General features: G+C 38.8%; 1 protein-coding gene across 5 annotated transcripts in view; it reads left to right on the plus strand.

Annotated features, from left to right (window-relative positions):
* Window positions 1–18,501, plus strand: part of AFAP1 (actin filament associated protein 1) — a 121,439-nt gene extending 102,938 nt beyond the window's left edge. For 3 of the 5 annotated variants that reach the window (XM_062638787.1, XM_062638789.1, XM_062638788.1), the window contains exons 11-18: window positions 803–948; window positions 4,421–4,538; window positions 6,074–6,331; window positions 7,617–7,731; window positions 9,219–9,383; window positions 9,985–10,175; window positions 10,903–11,064; window positions 14,910–18,501. In XM_062638787.1, the coding sequence (XP_062494771.1) occupies window positions 803–948; window positions 4,421–4,538; window positions 6,074–6,331; window positions 7,617–7,731; window positions 9,219–9,383; window positions 9,985–10,175; window positions 10,903–11,064; window positions 14,910–14,936 (1,182 nt within the window). In that variant the 3' untranslated portion in view covers window positions 14,937–18,501. Of the gene's footprint in view, window positions 1–802; window positions 949–4,420; window positions 4,539–6,073; window positions 6,332–7,616; window positions 7,732–9,218; window positions 9,384–9,984; window positions 10,176–10,902; window positions 11,065–12,152; window positions 12,198–14,909 lie in introns of all 5 variants that reach the window. The other 2 variants (XM_062638791.1, XM_062638792.1) reach the window with 2 other exon arrangements.
* Window positions 18,502–18,726: the final 225 nt, after the last annotated feature.

Genomic DNA, 18,726 nt, shown 5'->3' on the forward strand with positions numbered 1-18,726 from the left:
TGTTGGGTTTCTGACTGCAGGTCACATCAATCTTCAGACCTTGCAACTAGGCCTGTTACATGTGAGCAGTTCAGAGGAGTTGAAAAAAAAATAGCAGTTCAAGGAACTGTGAAAGGCAATGAAATATTTAAAAAGAACAGGAACTTTGGAAACTGCCCTGTTTCCTCTCCACCCCCTCTTTTTTCCATTATTTATCTTGCTGATGTTTAACTTTTGAATTGGTGACTTGAAGCAAAATATGAAAACTTTAAAATTATTTTAATAGTATTCATGTCTTGTGCCATTATGGAAATGAATTCTATCATCTAGACAAATTTAGTGGTATTTTTCAAAAACTACATTAAAATCTCTTCCACTCTTTTGTTCTTTCTGCCCATCTCCTCATTTCTACTTAGCACCAACATTTTCCTTTCAGAATTCATGCAAACTGAAGGCCTCCAGCCTAGCAGAGGAAAATAATTCTGTTATAGCTTTCAATTTTCTTAAGTCTAAAATAAGCATGACTTGAATCTAAATCCACTAGCCTTAAGCAATTATTTTTCTTCTTTTTTGGAGATTGCCCACTTTGTATTGCATCATAACTGATGAGCACATAGCTTACTAAATATGCACTCCTTCTAGCAAAGAAGATTTAACAAGAAATCCTGATGGTCTTAGGAGTTCAGCGGAGAGAAACCAGAGCCTCTTGTAAAATATGGTAGCAATTTGTCAGCAAAGAAAAGAAGAATGTGCCTTTTTGCAATAATCCTTAGCTCGGTGGCAGGGTAAAGACCTGACCTATGTTCTTACCCTCTCCTCACAGGCATCCTCCTCTGAAGACATGGGCAGATGGATAGGAATTTTGCTGGTGGAAACGGGGTCATCAACAGACCCTGGAGCTCTGCACTATGACTACATTGACGTGGAAATGACTGCAAGCGTCATTCAGGCTGCCAAACAAACCTTCTGGTGAGAGGCATTTCCAGTGCTCTAAGAATTTATATCTGCATGTTAACTCCGGTGCCAATGCAGCTTATCAAAATCCACCTCCCCCATTGCCAGATACTGAACTTATGAAGTGTTTCAACATCACATCATGTTAGATGTGTTTATGATTATGGTGTTGGCATCCTGTAAAAGTTCTGTAAAAGATACAGACACTCCAACTTTACTCACATTTTTACTCCTTTTTGCAATAAGTTTCCTCGTCAAATGCTACATTTTAATCTTTCACTTTGCCTGAAGTCTTAGAAGTATCCCTGGAAGAGAACAAATATGCTGAAATATGCAGCTACATAGTTCTTATTTATCTATTGGCTGTATTTGCTGTACATATAGCCAACGTATACAGGATATATGGGCCAATACATGCTGTACACTAAAAATGTATGACAAATTTGAGTCTTGGAATGCCATATTCTCAGTGTTTCCTTTTCGAGTTCTTTATGATTAATTAAAAACTTCATTAAGCTCACCCCAGTCCAATTAAATTCTGGGTTTTAATTTTGGAGGTGGAAATTGGGAAGGTGTCTATGGCACAGCATGGAAACAGTTTAAATTGCAAATCAGTGCTGTGAATTCCCCATTACTGATTCCATGCTCATAAAAGTAAGGCACACTTAGCATATATAGTGATTTACATGTTCAAATCAAGTTAACATTAAAGCAGTCTTTGGTAGAAAAGACTGTCATTTTTCCTTGGGTAAATGAGGTTGTTTAGAAATGGGAGTGAAGGAACAGTTGGGACAGTTAGAATGTCCTCATACAGATGTTCCCTGTGGTTTCCCATGGTCAGAAAGTGGGTGGCCTGAGACGACAGCCTGCAAAAGTGTCAACCCTCGCTGCAAAATGAGACCCCAAACACAAATTTGTAATGTGTGTGACTTAATACATTAGAGAATCACATTCCATATGTGTTTTCCAAAGGAAGATTCTTCTGCTGTTGGCAAGGTATTAAAGGAGCTTTAAGGAGGGAAAACATGCAGCTCCATTCATTCAAGACCTGGTTTGAATGACTTCTGATAGAAATCAAAGTGACTTGGTGTTACCACAAGCCCAGTTTTGTGAAAAACAGATAATTTTGATAGAATCAAAATGCACTTAGCTTACAGACTCATGTGAATATTTGTTTTGAAGTTAATAGGCCTCAAAAAGTTTATCCTGTGGTGACATGTATTTTTGCTTCAGTAAGCATCTAGCAATAACCACATTTAAGAAAGAAATAGAATGGAAACCTTTTCCACCGAATACTGCATGGCTTTCCTTTCCTGAGCAAATGTGATATTAATTGGAGCCAAGTGAAAAAACATACGCAACTAGACCACATGTTAGAAAGGAATGTCAAACAACTTGCAAAATAGCAGAATTCCCCTGTTAAGAATTAGTTAAAATTCATTGGGTGTCTTTAAAAGGCTGTAAGAGCTTGTTGATAAGCAAGTGGAGTAGCTGCTGATTTTCAACTACTCCTAGAAAATGAGGAGAAATTACACTGGTACTGAAGTGTTGGTAAAATAGTAGTGTTGCCCTTTATAGAATGAATATCAGTATTCCAAATTAACTGCAGTTACTATTAAAGCTCTGATTATCACACATTCACTGGATTATTGGTTATTTGTTTCCTGAGACTGATACTTTGCAAAATGATCAGCTTTTCATTAATAGTGCCATCAGTTTTCTTCATCTAAATGGTTGGGTATCTAAGAAAGGCTGAAGGAAAAATGCTTCCAAGCAGGTTCTTTTCTATTTCCTCTCCCACCTAGCAGTTTCACAATACAATTAAATTGCACAAATGCATCTGTAAGCAGGATTAATGAGGCTTAGTGAAATAATGCTTGTGAAGTGTTTGCAGATACTGAGATAAATATTAGTTTCCTTTGATGGTGGAACTACTACAGATGTATCAGATGTCATTAATGAATAGCCCAGTTTTCAGACCTAGTTATTATGCATCACTCCTTTAAGCTACTTAAATAGAAAGCAGTACAATAGCAACCCCAAATGCATTCCTTCAGACTAACCAGAAACACTTCAGCAATGTTCTTTGTTAAGAGGAACAGTAAACAAATGCAGCCCTTTAATAATATCTAATGAAGTGTGAAATATGATAATGTTGAAAACATCATTTAATCATGGAACTTATCTTGGAGTTTTGTTTGGTTGTTTGAAGTAAGAAAAGCTTCTGATGATCTAATGGTTGTTCCATCTCTTCACTGCCCTGAACGGCTCATACTAAACTGGGCAGGTTTGTGCCTCCTGTGAGCCCAGGTCTCCTGCAGCGCAGGTGAGCCACAGTTGGATGAGGTCTGTCTCACTCAGAATGAGAAATTCAATAGACTAGCCAAAAGAAGGCAACTGTTGAAACCACTGCATTCTTGAGCTCCAGCCAGCTCTATGGAAGACCCTCTCTACTTTAGTAGTGCTTTATCGCATTTTATGAATGTCAGCACAGGGTCTGAATAGTTCCATTGTTTGGAATGGAAAGCTTTGTTTTCCCATTGATGTACACCTGAAGCTATACGAATTCTTTGGAATCTCACTCTGTCTCATTCAGTTTCATTGGTTTCTACAAAGGAAAACTAACCCTTGTGGTTATTGCTATTGGGCGTGATTCTGCCGTTTTCTGCATTGTTTGATCTTGGCAAGCCCAAAGTAGTCCATGATATCTTGCATGTGTTCTGCAGAACTGCAGTAAAACAAGCTACAGGGTTGATTTCTGGGGAGAGGGGAGGGAAAAAATAAAATAATAAAATAAAACAAAACAAAGTAAATATTTTTTGAAGTTTCCAGAGGACTCAGATACGCCCTGTGAACTAGAGCAAGAATGAGCATATAGGGTATTTGCATGAGCAATTACCCAGACAGAGTTGGGAAGCGTAGTGCCATTATGCACATTCTATCCAGCCAAAAGTTTTGATCTGGAAAAGAAAAATTCCCAGATTTTAAGAAAGTAATTATTCAGCAAGTTTTTCAGATATGCTAACTTAGAATTCAGCAGAATTCCACTTTTTTTTTTTTTTTTTCTGGATTTGATTCTTATTTCTCCCAGTTCCTAAGTTCACATCCCCCTGAGCATGCATGCACCCAGAAACACCTGCTTCTCCCCAGTGCAGACAACAAGGGAACTTTTATGGGACACTGGCAAGCTGGTTTATAACAGCAGGTTCCCATGTAAACATGCCACTGAGCAGTTACAGCTGTTGCCCTCTTGGCTTTCACACAGTTGTATCCCCACTGCAAGAATGGAATACAGGCACATATATTGTAACACTGGCTGCTATCAGCGACATGTGAGTAGCAAAAGAAGGAAAACTGTGCTTCAGAAAGTGAGAAAATATGTGCTTCCAGGCTACATAATCAGATACAAGGAACATAACACTGAATCATCATTTAGAATTAGGTTTAAGTGCTGGGTTTTATTGTTTTTTCTTTTTTCTTTTTTCAGTTTCATGAACAGAAGGGTTATATCTACAAATCCTTATCGGGGAAGCACTGCCAATGGCTACGCCTGTCCGAGTGGAATGGCACTTCATTATGATGATGTTCCCTGCATAAATGGATCGGTAAGAATTGAATTTGCACAGAACAAATGGTTTGCATGTGTTGAGCGCATGGACATCTGAAAATTATATTATCTAAAAAGCCCCACTGGGCAGTTTCCAAATGAACTCCCATTTTTTTTTGATTTGGGGCTGCAAACTTCTCACACCTACAGAGTATGGGGGTGTGGGACATATTGTTTACATTAACCTGCATGTGAGCCAAGGTGAGAAAGCAGTTGCCTGTAGACAATTTGTTGCCAAGTCCTTGAATATAATACTCACTTGAGGGGGTATTTTTTAGATCACACTGGACCTGGCAGAGTGAAGGACTTACTTACTTACTTAGTTACACAAGGCATATTTTGGTGTCAGTTGAACAAAACCCAAATACTTCTCAGTCCCTGGGCCTGCAGTCCTCATGGCAGCAGATACTGCCCACCCCAAAGGAGGACAACAGTGGTCACTTTCATCTTCATAAATTGATTGTAGGCAGATGTGTAATAGGGTTTAACACATAGTGGATGTTAATCCATGGCAGTATGCGGTACTCAGGAAGATTTACAGGGGAGCTACAACCTTTGTCAGCTCTTGATTTGAGCTGCTTAATAAAGGCCTCCACTGAGGCTAAACTGAAGAGAAATTCAGAGTTTAAAGTTCAGTCCTCTGTCTTAGTAATGTCAGAAAGATGGTACAAAGCCCCTCTTGGGAACAACACACAACCACATGTGTGGTGAGTAGTCTGTATGTGTAGTTCTTTGATGTGTGAATGTGCTCATGCCTTTGTGTGAGTAGTGTACTGCCACAGCCAGGATGGATTAAGGAAGGATATTTGGCAACTGAATTTGTTTCTTTTAAGATTAATTGAATAAATGACTGAGTTGAGCTTTCCATTTTTCTGAAAAGAAAAAAAAAAAAAAAAGAAGGATTGGCCTGTAGGTATTTTTGCTGGTTAGCTCAGAATTATAATTCTCCAGCAAATAAAATGTAATGCTAGTGTACCAACAGCTGGTATTCACTAGGAAGACATATAGCCTGAAGAAAGAGAAAAAAACCACCAGTAAAACCCTCTTGGCTTCTGCTAACTGTTAGGCCATATTACTTTTAACAACTCATGTACCAGATGTAATCCCACAGATTGTGTAGTCTGTGAGTATCCCTCTGTTAACACAGTCAGCTTGTGCCTTCTCAGTCTTAGAGCTAACAACTGAAGGAGCAGCAAATAACTCAGAGAATCAGAGAATGGTTAGGGTTGAAAAGGACATTAAGATCATCTAGTTCCAACTCCCCTACCCAAAGGGTGATAGCATAGTACCAGTTTGCTCATACAATGGAAAATGCACAGGACTGAGACTATGGACTATGTAATGAAACACTTCCTTTCCACACTGTGTCCTCTCCTCCTTTGTAAATAGTTTGACTCAAGTGTAAGCAATGAGCATATGCTTGCTAAACACCAAGCACTTGCTATGGTCAAGGCAATTACTCATGTTTTAATATCACTTAGGAAGTTCTGCATGGTGTATTGTTTACTAACTGCCAAAGTGTGTGTGTTGCAGTGGGAACCAGAAGATGGCTTTCCTTCTCGTAGCAGGAACATTGGAGAAGAAATGCTTTATGATAACGCAGGCCTGTACGATAACTTGCCGTCTCCAAAAATCTTTGCACGCTATCCGCCAGCTGACAGAAAACCCAATAGGTTATCATCTACTGACAAACTCTCCTCTAACCATTACAAATACCCTGTCTTATCCAATCTGTCTTCTGCTCAGTCTGTCACTAATACCTCTGCTGTGGGGAGGGGATCTGGCTCGCAGGTACTGTACTATTTAATATTTCACAAAGCTTTTTATTTTTTGGCTGTTCTGCTTATCTGGTTGTTATCTTAAGGGTCCTGAGCTATTTTTGTCCCTTAGTGCTAGGGACAAAACTGAAGCACTTGGAGTTTAGGCATGAGCTCAACTGCAAATGCAACTTAGATTTGCTAAGTTGTAAAATCTGTTGTGGAAGTATCGGTGCCTGGGAAAGGCTTTCCTCACAAGTTCTTGATGATTTACAGATTGTGGATAATAACAAAAAAATAGATGTGATCTTCCAAACCCAGCCTGAATGCATATCTAGCCGCCTTCTGTTGCCTTAGGGAGTCATGAGAAAAAGAAAAGTGAAGTATGACCTGGCTGTGATAGCAAATTTGCCTTTCTAGAATTTCACTGATCTGTATATTGTATATACTATGTTATATAGATAGTGAATATACATATGTATCATTACGTATATTATAGATGTATGCACTAAATGATATCCTATGTACTGTGTATATACCATATTTAAATTACTGCCTGTTATTTTCTGCCCGTGACAAAAACCTAAGCCTATGTCTATGCTGCTTTCTGAGGGTGGCCACAGAAACTGTGGCTCTTCCCAAGGTTCAGTTCCTCTAAATGGACTCCTCTTTGGCATGAAATGTGCTGTTTCTAGTAATCTTTAGAGCTTGTTTGACCATTATGTAAAGGGCTTTTTTAACTGAGAAACCCTTGAAATTAGTAATTAGAGGTTGTATAAGAGGAAATTGATGTGTTAACTCCTAGCATTTAAAAATGTGTAATAATTACATTGTTTAAAAAAAAACCTAAACATGTAGCACAAGTATGGTGAGGTCATAGAGTAAATAAGAAATAATGTTGAATTTTTGTGTGGCAAACCCCACTGTGTTTTTTCTGTATGAAATTAACTCTGACAAACTTGTGTTTCAAGAAGCTTTACTGTATAAGATTATTCAAAGGTACAGGTTTCTGCCTAACAATGACTTTCTTAACACAGTAAATGTAAGAGATTTAAATAACTTGGAGACTGTGATGCCACCAGTGATGGGGAGCTCATCCCCTTGTTTTCCTGTGATTGCTGGTGTGGCTCCTGCTGAGCAGGCAGCTTACAGAGACTACATTTCTGGAGGAAGCACCATCTCCAGCTCAATCAATGCGCTCTATTAAAGCTCTCTGAGAAGGCGTCTTTTTGTTAAGCTTTGCCCTTGATGCAAGGGTGATTGTAATGCCAGTGGCACAGGGATAACTGGAGCCCATTTGTACTTTTGTTTTCAAACAGTTTAAAGGCAAGAAGCCTCCTGCGACTGCTAATGGCATCACCGGAAAAGGGAGAACTTTAAATAGCCAGCCAAAGAAATCTGAATCGGTGTCATGTGTGAAGCGCACTGCATCCAGTAAGTATCATTCCTCACTTGTGAGTGGGGTCATGAGGATACCCAAAATAGCTGTCATCTTAGCAAACAAGATAAAGAACCACTGTGGTTCTTCTGTGTCTGAGAGGCTGAGTAGAAGCTACCCGCTAAGACTTTGAAAGGAGATATTGTGTGCATTGGTGACTCATTACTACTCCAGCCATGCCCCAAGATAAAAGGCTGTCATGTCAAGAATGATAAATATGAAATGTGGACCCATGGCTGCAAAGTCATGAGGGCAGCAAGAAAACAAAAAAGGGTAACGATTCTTCATTTGGGGCAAAGAGTAATTCTGTATTCCCACTGGATGAGGAGGATGAGGAGCTGGAGACATGAGAACATTATATTGCTCAAAAGTGGACTTACTCCTCTCACTTATGAAAAAGAAGACTGTATAACACAGCATAACAAAATAACAAAGACAACCACACAGCCCAAAAGCACTCTCACAGAGAGGAGATTACAGTTGATGAGTGGCATGTTCAGAAAGAGGGTTCTTCTAGGACATTCCCAACAGGGATCTGTTTGTGTAAAGAAAACAAGGCCAAAAGAGTGCTGTAATTGTATTTTTTAAATACGGATTCAAAAGCATGGCTTCTTCTAGAGAAGGGATGAATGTGTTTTTTTAATCCCGTTATGAATTTTTAAGAATTCATGGATTTAATGGCAACAAGAGAAATTTGGGTTAAGCTTCAGGAAAAAAAGTATGTCTTTCTAGCTATGCAGGTCAATTGGTACTGGAAAAGATAGCTGTGGGAGTAAAGGCATCTTGGTTACCAAAGACCAACTAAAGCTAGTTGTCAGGAATGGTTTAGTGCCCTTAAGTTTCCTTTAGATATGCAGACAGACAAACTGATCTGTTAGCTGACCTGTTTTCTTTGAGTCTGCAACTGGAGCAGAGGTATAGGGGGTCTGTGATATAAGCTAGACTACAAATACATGTGAACCATGAAATGAAAGCATTTATACGGCAAATTACAAAAAGAAAACTTTCAAGTATCAAAAAAGTGAGAACATGTTTATATTGTTTTATACCTGGTGAAAAAAGACATGTGCTTTAAGCACTTGAAGTAGGAATGGAAACCAGGCAAAAGGACAAATGTGTGTTTTTCCTCTGACCCCTTCCAATTAAAAATCAAGGGTTCAGAGCTAAAGAGGAGCCTCCTTTCCTTCCTGTGAACTACAGACAAAGGCAAGGCCAGTTTTGAAAACCAAGGTACTGTAAGGTAATTGGTACTTCTCATCTCACCCATGTAAAAGAGAAAACACTATCCTTTATCGTTTCTGTAGCTATGCTGCAGAACTCAGCTGGAATCATGGCCCTTGAGAAAAATCCAGTGGAAGAGGGATGGCAAACTGGCTTCTCAAGCCATGACATGCTTTGTATGGTGGTCAGTCTCAGGGAGTAGTTTAGTTTAGAGTTTTTCTGTTAATTTGGACTATAAATAACTACAATCTAATACATACAGATGCGGAGCAGTACAAATATGGCAAGAATCGTGTGGAGGCAGATGCAAAGAGGTTACAAAGCAAAGAGGAGGAGCTGCTAAAGAAGAAAGAGGCACTCCGGAATAGGCTGGCCCAGCTCCGAAAAGAAAGAAAAGATCTACGTGCTGCCATTGAAGTCAATGCTGGTATGAGGTTCAATTTTGTGCTCGACCCTGCCCTGGATAGGCTTAATTATCCAAAAAGCTTTTCATTGTGTGCTGAAGATAACCCACTACAGGAGGTTTGGTTTTGATGATAAACACTACTGTGTGATGTCTATATTTGCTTTCTAAATGTAATGTAAATCTTGCATAAATATATAATGTGTATGTATGTGTTTATACTATGTATCTATAGACGTATATACTTATATACATATTTTTATATATGTATGTATATATGTACATACACACTTATGAAATTACACTGATGTGGATTTCGGACAAGCAGAACATGGGAACAATTTTATTGTGACTGGCTAGCTATATTGTCATGACATGGAAAAATAACAGAAAAATACCAATTTGAAACGAGACTAGAAATCTAGCTAAGGCACCTGAAAGAAAGTATCTTATTTCAGTTGTTAAATGTTTTACATTAAAAAAAGTTGGTTTTGCAATGTAGGTAACTTTTTTGTGATGTCTCTGACATTTAGAGACCTTGTTCCTTATGTTTTTAAAGAAAATAATTTCTGCAATTGTCAATTTAAGCTTCATATTAAAATAATAACATTTCTGTGGGTGACAGGCAGGAAGACACAAGTGATTCTTGAAGACAAGTTGAAGAAGTTGGAAGAGGAGTGTAAACAGAAGGAGGCTGAACGTGTAAACCTGGAGCTAGAACTGACAGAGGTGAAGGAGAGCCTTAAGAAAGCCTTGGCTGGTGGCATCACACTGGGCTTGGCTATTGAGCCCAAATCAGGAACATCAAGCCCACAGGTATGCAAAGGCATTAAAAGCTCAAATCCCAGTACCATGGTCTGGGAGTACCCTGTATTCTCAGTTCTGTGAAATGAGTGGGAACTGAGTGTTCTCGAAAGGTTTATTAAGCCCAGGAAATAAGAGCAGAACTAACTAAATGCCTTTCTGTGTTATTTACGTTCTTTACCTAAATGTGGTGTACTTTCTACAGCAGCAGGGGAGCAGATAGACATGGGAATCATAGGCAGTGTGTGTTAGCATAACATGCAAAAGGTGATGCTTCATTGTCCTCAGGGATTGTAAAAGTGCATGAACTGAGATTTTGCTCCAGTCCAGCAAGATTTAAATGTACCAAGTCATTGTGCAGTGATGGAGACTACTTGTGCTGTTAATCATTGTCACCCTTTGCAAGGGCTGTATCTCACATGTTCATAATGGAGCATGGCAGTCCTGGCTTATGCTATACATCTATGTCAGATGCAGTGATCAGAAGGATCAGAGAGGAATGTGTCCATTCCTTCAGATAACCCAATGTTGTTTGATCACAGAAAACAAACTTTAATTTTCATGGCAAAATATACACTTTGTTTTGGTTTTTTTTGTACTAATGTCTTTTTCATTTATCCAACTTTATTATGAATATAGTCTCCTTTAAAAACATCCTACAGTTCTAAGTGTAGATTGAAAATATTGCCCATGTGACTACTTGAAGGAAACTCATTGTAGGCTTTCCACTCTTCATTAGTCTCCAATTTTCAAGCACCGAACTTTGGAAAACTCCCCAATCTCCAGTTGTGATACCAGTGATACTGAATGCTCAATACCTGTGAACAGCGCAGCAGCTCTAAAGCGACCTCCCTCCTCAAATAATTCTCCATGTCGAGGCCATGTCCTTCGAAAAGCAAAGGTAAGAACGCTTATGTTTAATTTTCTTTTTTTGTCCTTTTTCTTACTCCTTTAAAAAATTTTATTTGCTTGTGGGGAAAAGGAGAGAGGGCAGCTAAATATAGTAGATAATGAAAAAACATCATCTCAAATGATTTGGTTTTCTGGCACATCCTAATGTCTCCATTTCCTCTCCCCTCAGCCTGTTTAACCTCTCTGCATTGCCCAGGCCATGAATTACTTCTCCTGCTATGCCTTATGTGAGACCTTCCTCCAGCCTTTTTATGGGCATCACCTGCTTTTTCTGCCAGTTAGCCAGATTCATTTAAATTCAACTAAGAACAGTCACACTCAACATAATAGGTTTCAGTTCTATTTAACCTGGAAGTTAGCTGCTTGATTTTCAAACCTGAAGAAGGATTCAAGTGCTCTAAATCTTATTCCAATTAGAACCTGATTTGTCTCATAAAGATACCATCTCTAACGGTACACTTTGTTTTACATTTCCATGTTAGCACAGGGAATGTGGTCTAGCAGAACACAATTCTTTCTTACAAAATGAATGTGGATTTGTGTTACCCACTGGACAGGCATATTAAAGCCAACCATTTAATCTGTGCAGTGGGAGAAACCAGGGCACTCTAAAAACCTAAACATTTTTGGTGTAAAGAATACTTTCCAGCTGTAGTACATTTTTTATGCTCAGTATATACTATACAGGAAAAACCCTGCTGTGCTGTTTGATATTGCTGTGCTTTGGATAGCGTGATAGTTTGGTCAAGCTCTTTTGTAGAGGAATCTTGGATATAAGATTAGGCTAATTAAAAAGGATATGGAGCTACTAAGCATAATTCCCATCCCGGGAAAAACAACTCAAAGTATCCAATTTAGCTTTAACAGCTTTTTCCTAAAACCTCATGCACTAAATATTGAGTGAAATTTTGCTGAATTAGATAGTGCAGCACAAGCTGTGCTCAGCCCATTTGCAAGGAGCTGCAGCCAAAGTCTGCCATCAGGTATGCATCTGCAGCACACCCCACTACTGGGGGGGAGGTAACTGTACATGTGCGAGGGTGGAATTTGGCTCTCAATTCTTTTGGCCTTTTGCAGTTACAAGTGAGCCAGGCTTTATAGATGTGGCTAAGGGCGTCACACGTGAGTATCCCAGAGCAGAACTTGGCTCTCCACGCTTGGATGTCAGTGCAATATGTGGGAGTGAAACAGATTTCACGTCTGTGCTTGTGCTTGCATCTTCAGCAACTGGCAAATCTCCCAGTGTTATGAGGGAGTTGTATAAGCATTCAAAATGTCAGATTTTACTTTTTTTTTTTCTTTTCCCTAGTATGGATTTGAATGCACTGAGTGCCTCCTTTCTTGCTGTTTCCTTGCACGAAGGTGCTGAGCCTATCACCATCCAGCCTTGTGTTTGCAGCCACCCTCACATCACCACCGTGCTAATGAGCCCACAGCACTGCACTGCTCTTCTGCTAGGGTAGAAGCACCTGAGACAGTGCGTTAGGGAGCTGCTATATCAAAATCTCTCTCCTCTCTGATGCACTGACATAAGAAGGAAATAGAGAAGCAAGTGGACACATTTAGGACATACATATACTGTACATATACATATACATGCATACTTTTATTTTATAACTTTTCTGTTTGTAACTTGTGCTTTTTTTTTTTTTAGAAAGTAATACATTTTTTAGAAGAAGTCAGAAAGCATTTTAATTGCAATTTTGTTAATCTCCACTTGGCTGGAAATGGAGACTGTATTAAAATGTGGAAAACTATATTAGGCATTAGCATTCCTAGAGAAGTAAACTGGTCCAAATATCCTTGCTATACAAGAAAAACAATTATTTAAACATTTCACATTTCAAATGAAGTACTAAGCCCAAATTGTTATGTGCAGGAAGGAAACGGCAATGATTATTTCTGAGCTGTTTTCAAAACTGGTGGACTGGTGAATGTCAGCAGCTTACATTTTGTTTATGTTAAGGGACTGGAAAAGAAAAGGCACTCTCCCAGTTTCCCAGCTTCCAGTCAGGCTTTCAATATTGACTTAAACATTCTTTTATTGGCATGAACCTGCTGGAGAAATGGAAACAAAGAAAAATATCCTTCGGCACCTGCAAAAGAAGCTACTGCTTTCGAGTCTTATTTAACACTTAAGAAAATTCTCCCAGTTGCTTAGCCAAGTACTTGCTTTATAGCTTTGGTAGTGTGTACATAGGGAATATACATTAATAGCCTTTTTAAAGCAATCTAGTTTTTACCAATACCGTATTTTAAGGTTAGCTTTACCATAATTTTAAGTGTAAAATGGAATATGTTAAATATATTGTATTTTAATAAAAGCACCATTTAAATGAAGAAATAAACCCCCCAAACCCACAAGAGAAAAAATTAAATAAATTATTGTCTACCTGCTTAAACCCAAGGTATTTTATTCTTCTATTGCTAAAGCAGCCACCAACTGTGACCTTTACTGCTGCTTTACAATGGTTGATGAGGTGTCATGGTTATGCAGCTGTTGAGTCAAACTAATGCTGTTACTGCTTTCAACAGGCAAAACAGATATTTACATGCATAAGTAATGGTTTTCAGTCACAGCTCTTAAAAGTTATGGAATGAGTGTTAAATTCTGGAATTCAGGTTGGGAGCCAAGTCAGCAGGCTGCCTGTAGAGTAGCTGGGTGGGAATCTGTAGACCCCAGTGCCTGGCTAGGAGCAGCTGGGCGGCTGATCCATGGGGATTACTTTAGCTGGAGGCCAATTTTGTTGTATCTATCTTCATTAGTTCCTCATGGCTGTAAGTGTGTGATCCAGGGAGTAGGTACAATGTGGATGTCCTAAGCTGAGCTCATCCTGCTTCAGCTCCTAAATACTGTTAGGAAATACTTTAGGTATCACTCAAGTTTGATATAACTGGGTGTTCAGCTATAGTGATCCTGTAAGCTTTGCTTGTGAAGCAGGAGAAATGGCAATAAATGGATGAGTCATGGGTGAAAGCATTATAGATTACGTGCTTTGCTGTGCATGGTAGGTGTCATTGTCCTCAGCTAACGTGTGGGGAAACTGAGGCACAGAAAGGCAAAGTGATTTAACTTGACAAGCAATACCTCAACTTAGATTATAGGAAACAAATGCAATGTAAACCAACTTGTTTTTTCTTTACCCTGCCTGTAAGTCTCTCTGCCTCAGTAAGTTGTCCTTTTTAGGCACAGAAATGTATGTCTGCCATGAGTTTAATAATAAAAAATTGAAGAGCAGTAAAGCAATCACTTCTTGTCAGCTGTGACAGATACCATAGAATGACAGAATGGGTTAGGTTGGAAAGGACCTTAAGATAATCCAGTTCCAATTCCCTCTCCATGGGCAGGGACACCTCACACTAGACCATGTTGCCCAAGGCTCTGTCCAACCTGGCCTTCAACACTGCCAGGGATGGAGCATTAACCACTAAATGAAGTGCTTCCTGCTGTTTCATGCAAGTAGTTAGAAAGTCCTAGATGCAAAATCAGCCTGTCCCTTATCCAGCTCCAGCTGAGTACTTCACACCAACTGTGGTGTGTGAATTTGCTCCATAAGCACCCTTTCCACAAAACAAACACGGCTTATTTGCACTGCACTAGAAAAAAGTTGCTGAATATAGCTGCAGAGGGGTGGAAGCTGCGCACAGACACTATCGGGACATACTTGTTAGCATTCCCTAACTAGTTTGTGGGCAGAAGCCTTGGTCCAGCAAAATTAATGGAAAAACTGTTACTGACCTCAGCCAGCTTTGGCTTAGCAGATCTGATGACATCAGTAAAATATCCTGATTTCTCTAACATTTTCCGTATCTTTTTCTTCCCCCTCTTTCCAGGAATGGGAGATGAAAAATGGAACATAAACATAGCAAAACCACTCACTTCCCGTAAAGGCCTTACCTATTATGGACCAAGACATAGGCTGCGAAAGACTCATCTGAAAAGCAGTATCAAGCGATACAACATAAGAGGTTTTATAATTCTGTTAAGTTGATGGTAGCTTGGCGCTAATTTGCCTGTATTCCCTCTACTGTATTGCTGTGTAACTATGTGTGCCCTTTTTATTAGCTGTAACTCTATTTCCAATGTCACTGGTAAAGAAAAGAATGAAAACCAAAAGAATCAAACCAACCACGGTAATTTAAAAGGAGCATAAATTCACACTTGAAAGTTCTCTTTGCTAAAACAGCACTGACTGGCGATGTTAACTGAACACCACTGAAGACGAGTGCGTTAAGATTAATACAAAATCATAACTCTCATAGGTTAAAACTGACTTTTGAGGTCTGCCACAGAGGTGGCTGAGCAAAGTGTGCTCATTGGCAGTGTCTTTGCAGTTAGCTGTTTGCGTGGCAGAAGAAAACTGAAGAATGTGTTCACAGAAATGGCATGGCTTGCTTGGTCAGGAAGACAGGAACTCTTCAGTGCCGCTGTCCTCTACACTGGTGCAAGACCATGGGATGACACGACTCAGCTGGGAATCATTTCGTACTTTTTAGACAGATGCTTTTGTCATAGGGAGATAAAAAGCTGCCAATCTTTGAAAAAAAACCATGCATTTTAGTACATTCTCTTTATTAGTATTCTGAAGTACCAGTCGTTTTCAAAGGTCATGTTGTTGAACTATGATTTGTTCCTGATTTTTTCAAAAGGCAAACAGGTATTTTTAGATACTGCTTCTTTTCTATACTTTTTGAAAAAGAGAAAGCGTAATTGAAATTAATCCTCAACAGATAACAGCAATTCAGAATAGCTTATGCAGTCAGTCTTGTTTTGTTTTTTTATAATATAGTATTGTTAAACTTGAGTTATAGAACACTGCTGTACTTAGTTTCCATCACTTTTTCAGACCTCAGCTATTATTTTTGAGGAAAATGGACTGAAAAGATGGTAATTTCCAGACTCTTTTATACATGATTTCACAAATAATTGGGGATTTTTCTCAGATGGGTGTTCACTTCTGTTTACTAGGAAACAGTGTCTTGTGGCTTAGTCTGTAAAATGATAAAATCTGTTCTTCTTTGTCTCCATCCATGTCACTCCTGAGAACTTAAATGCAGTAACCTGCCAACTAAAGTCCTTCAAAATCTCAAGACAGGCTTTAAAAATCAGGAGAGAGAGAGGGAAAAACACATATAATTAGTTGGGTTCTTTTAATATTTCCTCTGTGGGTGTTTTTTTAAGCCTTTGGAGAGCCTTTAATCACATTCTCAAGATTTTTCCCTTCTTGACTTTGAGGACTAGAAAATTCCTTCAATTTTAAAAATTAAAATACTACTCATATTTTGAGATAATCACAGCTGTTTGGGCTGGAGTCTTGATCATTAGTTAAGACTTTCAATCAAAACAAAAGAAGTTGGCAAGACAGTAGTTATCAAGGATCTAGGGCCCAGCCTACAGTTTGTCTCTTACCTTGAAGAATAGTTGTGTGTAACTCCTGAAGGGTACACTGAGATTCCCAGCTGAGCTGGATGCCAGAGGACTTCCCACAGGAGCTGGTGGCATTTGAAAGCAAAGAGCTATCAGAAAGACCTGATAGCTGCTAGAACACAGGGCTGTGTGCTGGTCCCAAATGCAATTAGTGCCAGGGATCCATTGACATTAGCAGAGTAGAAATGGATTCCAATATGAGAAAAGACTTTTTGCATCTTGGGACTATGCTTTGTACAAAGTGCCACAGGAATGCAGATACACTAGGGAAGCAAACTGTCAGTGTGGTTTTCACTGAAAACAGGATCTTTTTATATATTATTTTAGGTCACCTGCTTACTTACTAACTCTATAAGTAGAAGGCACATGCTGTGCTGTATGACTATGGACTAAAGAGTATCAAGTTCCCATAAATATTAGCAGAAACAAATTTGAAGCAAAAGTAAGTTCATTTAGGCTTTTTATTTCAAATTAAGTTATTTATTTGTATATTTCAATAAATATTTAATTTATATCTGTACATATTTATGATGCAAATTAGGCTTCTAGTCAATGTTTGCAATGATGTAACAGTTGCCATTAAGAAGTGGTCCGGCATCAAGTAATGCAGAGTAGTCAAAAGCCAAATCACTTGTCTTCTTTACCCAATATTGTTACTCTATCTTCCACCCCTTATATCCCATTGAAAGAAAAAAATCCTTGGCAAGAATAGGTTTAATCCATGCCTGAGATAGAAGTGTACAAACAAAAATTATGGCGTGGTGGGCCATGCTCACAAATCCAGCCCTGGTGCCAGAGCCTTCTGCTCTACCATAGATGCCAATTGCCCTCAGCACCTATAGTACCCTTGGCACCCATACCACCTACTGCAGCAGGCAAAATTAAGCATCTTCTGCCCTTCCTGGAGCAAAGGCTCCATAAAGCCACCATGGCCCCCAGCCTGGCACATACTGTAATTGTATGTCTCTAATGTGTAAGTGCACTGGTACCATCGCAATTTGCATTAGTGACATGTCTGTGTAACAGCCAAAGATTTCAAAGGAGGAAAACAAAAAGCCTCGGGAAATAATACCCTCTCTATAGACCACATTTGGTGCTGTGAAATGTACTCTGTTTTCTTGAAGAGCACTGTTGCTGCACAATTTTTTATAGAAAGCAACAGAGTTTGTATTTTCACCAGTTTTAGATTTCACCATCACCAGGCAAAGTCATCAATAGAGCAGCATGACTTTTGTTTTAAAGGAAAACTCTTGTATTTTAAACCATTTCTATGTCTTTTAAGGAAATGTTACACTTGTGCTTCCTCAACAAACTCCTGTTAACTGTACCAGGTGCTTTTTTTACATTGTTTGGGTTTTTATTATGGGTGATGTTTTTTTTAAAAGAAAACAAATCATAACATTGGGGGGGGGGGGGGGGAGGGTCAAATACGTTTTGTTTTTATTGAGATGATTGTGGCAATTTGATTTTTCAAATGAAGAATACTTACTTTAGGATCGAGTTTTGTTTAAAAAGACACTTTTGAATTAATTGGCCCAGGCTGTATGTTGTAAGATAATGTTCTCATATTAAGAATGTAATTATTTCCTTATTGTATTTTTTAAAAAACAAAATCATATTTAAAAAAGAAAAAAAAAATCTCTGTGGAAAAAAAAAAGCATGAAACATGAAAAAAAGTTTTTGTTTTATTTTTGTTATCGGATATGTTGGCAGTGCCCATTATAATTGACTGTAAATATAGTCTTTCTACTGTATTTCTCAATGTATTTAAGTTTTTTTGGCTCACATTCATAGAAACTTCTGTTTAAAAACAAAAAAAGAAAAAAACCCTCCAAAACAGACCCACCTTCAACGTGTGTCTTAGTAGCTTCAACTAACTTTATGTCTTTCTAGTTTATCCTTCAGAAAGTCTCGCAGAGCGTGAAAAAAGACTGGCACCTGATTGACAGGTGCGACAGATCCAAGACCATTATTAATAAAGATACCTGTCAAAAAAAGGAGTACTTGCATTGTTATTTCTTGGTATTTGTCAGAGTAATAAGTAGGTGGCACCTTAGCAGGACACCCACAATAGTCATCCTCAACCGAGTACCATTCTCCCGTGCCAGTCAGTTGGAAAATACTTGGACAGGTCATAATTAGTATGCTTTTGGTATCAATTCTGTCCCCATTTAACTGTGCAGTGACCTTCTGCTACTTGAAGGAGTCTAAGGGCTTGCCCAG

This window comes from Pezoporus occidentalis, unplaced genomic scaffold (genome assembly GCF_034315485.1).
Source record: "Pezoporus occidentalis ecotype Australia unplaced genomic scaffold, CSIRO_AGI_Poc_V1 ctg58, whole genome shotgun sequence".
Lineage (NCBI taxonomy): Eukaryota > Metazoa > Chordata > Aves > Psittaciformes > Psittacidae > Pezoporus > Pezoporus occidentalis.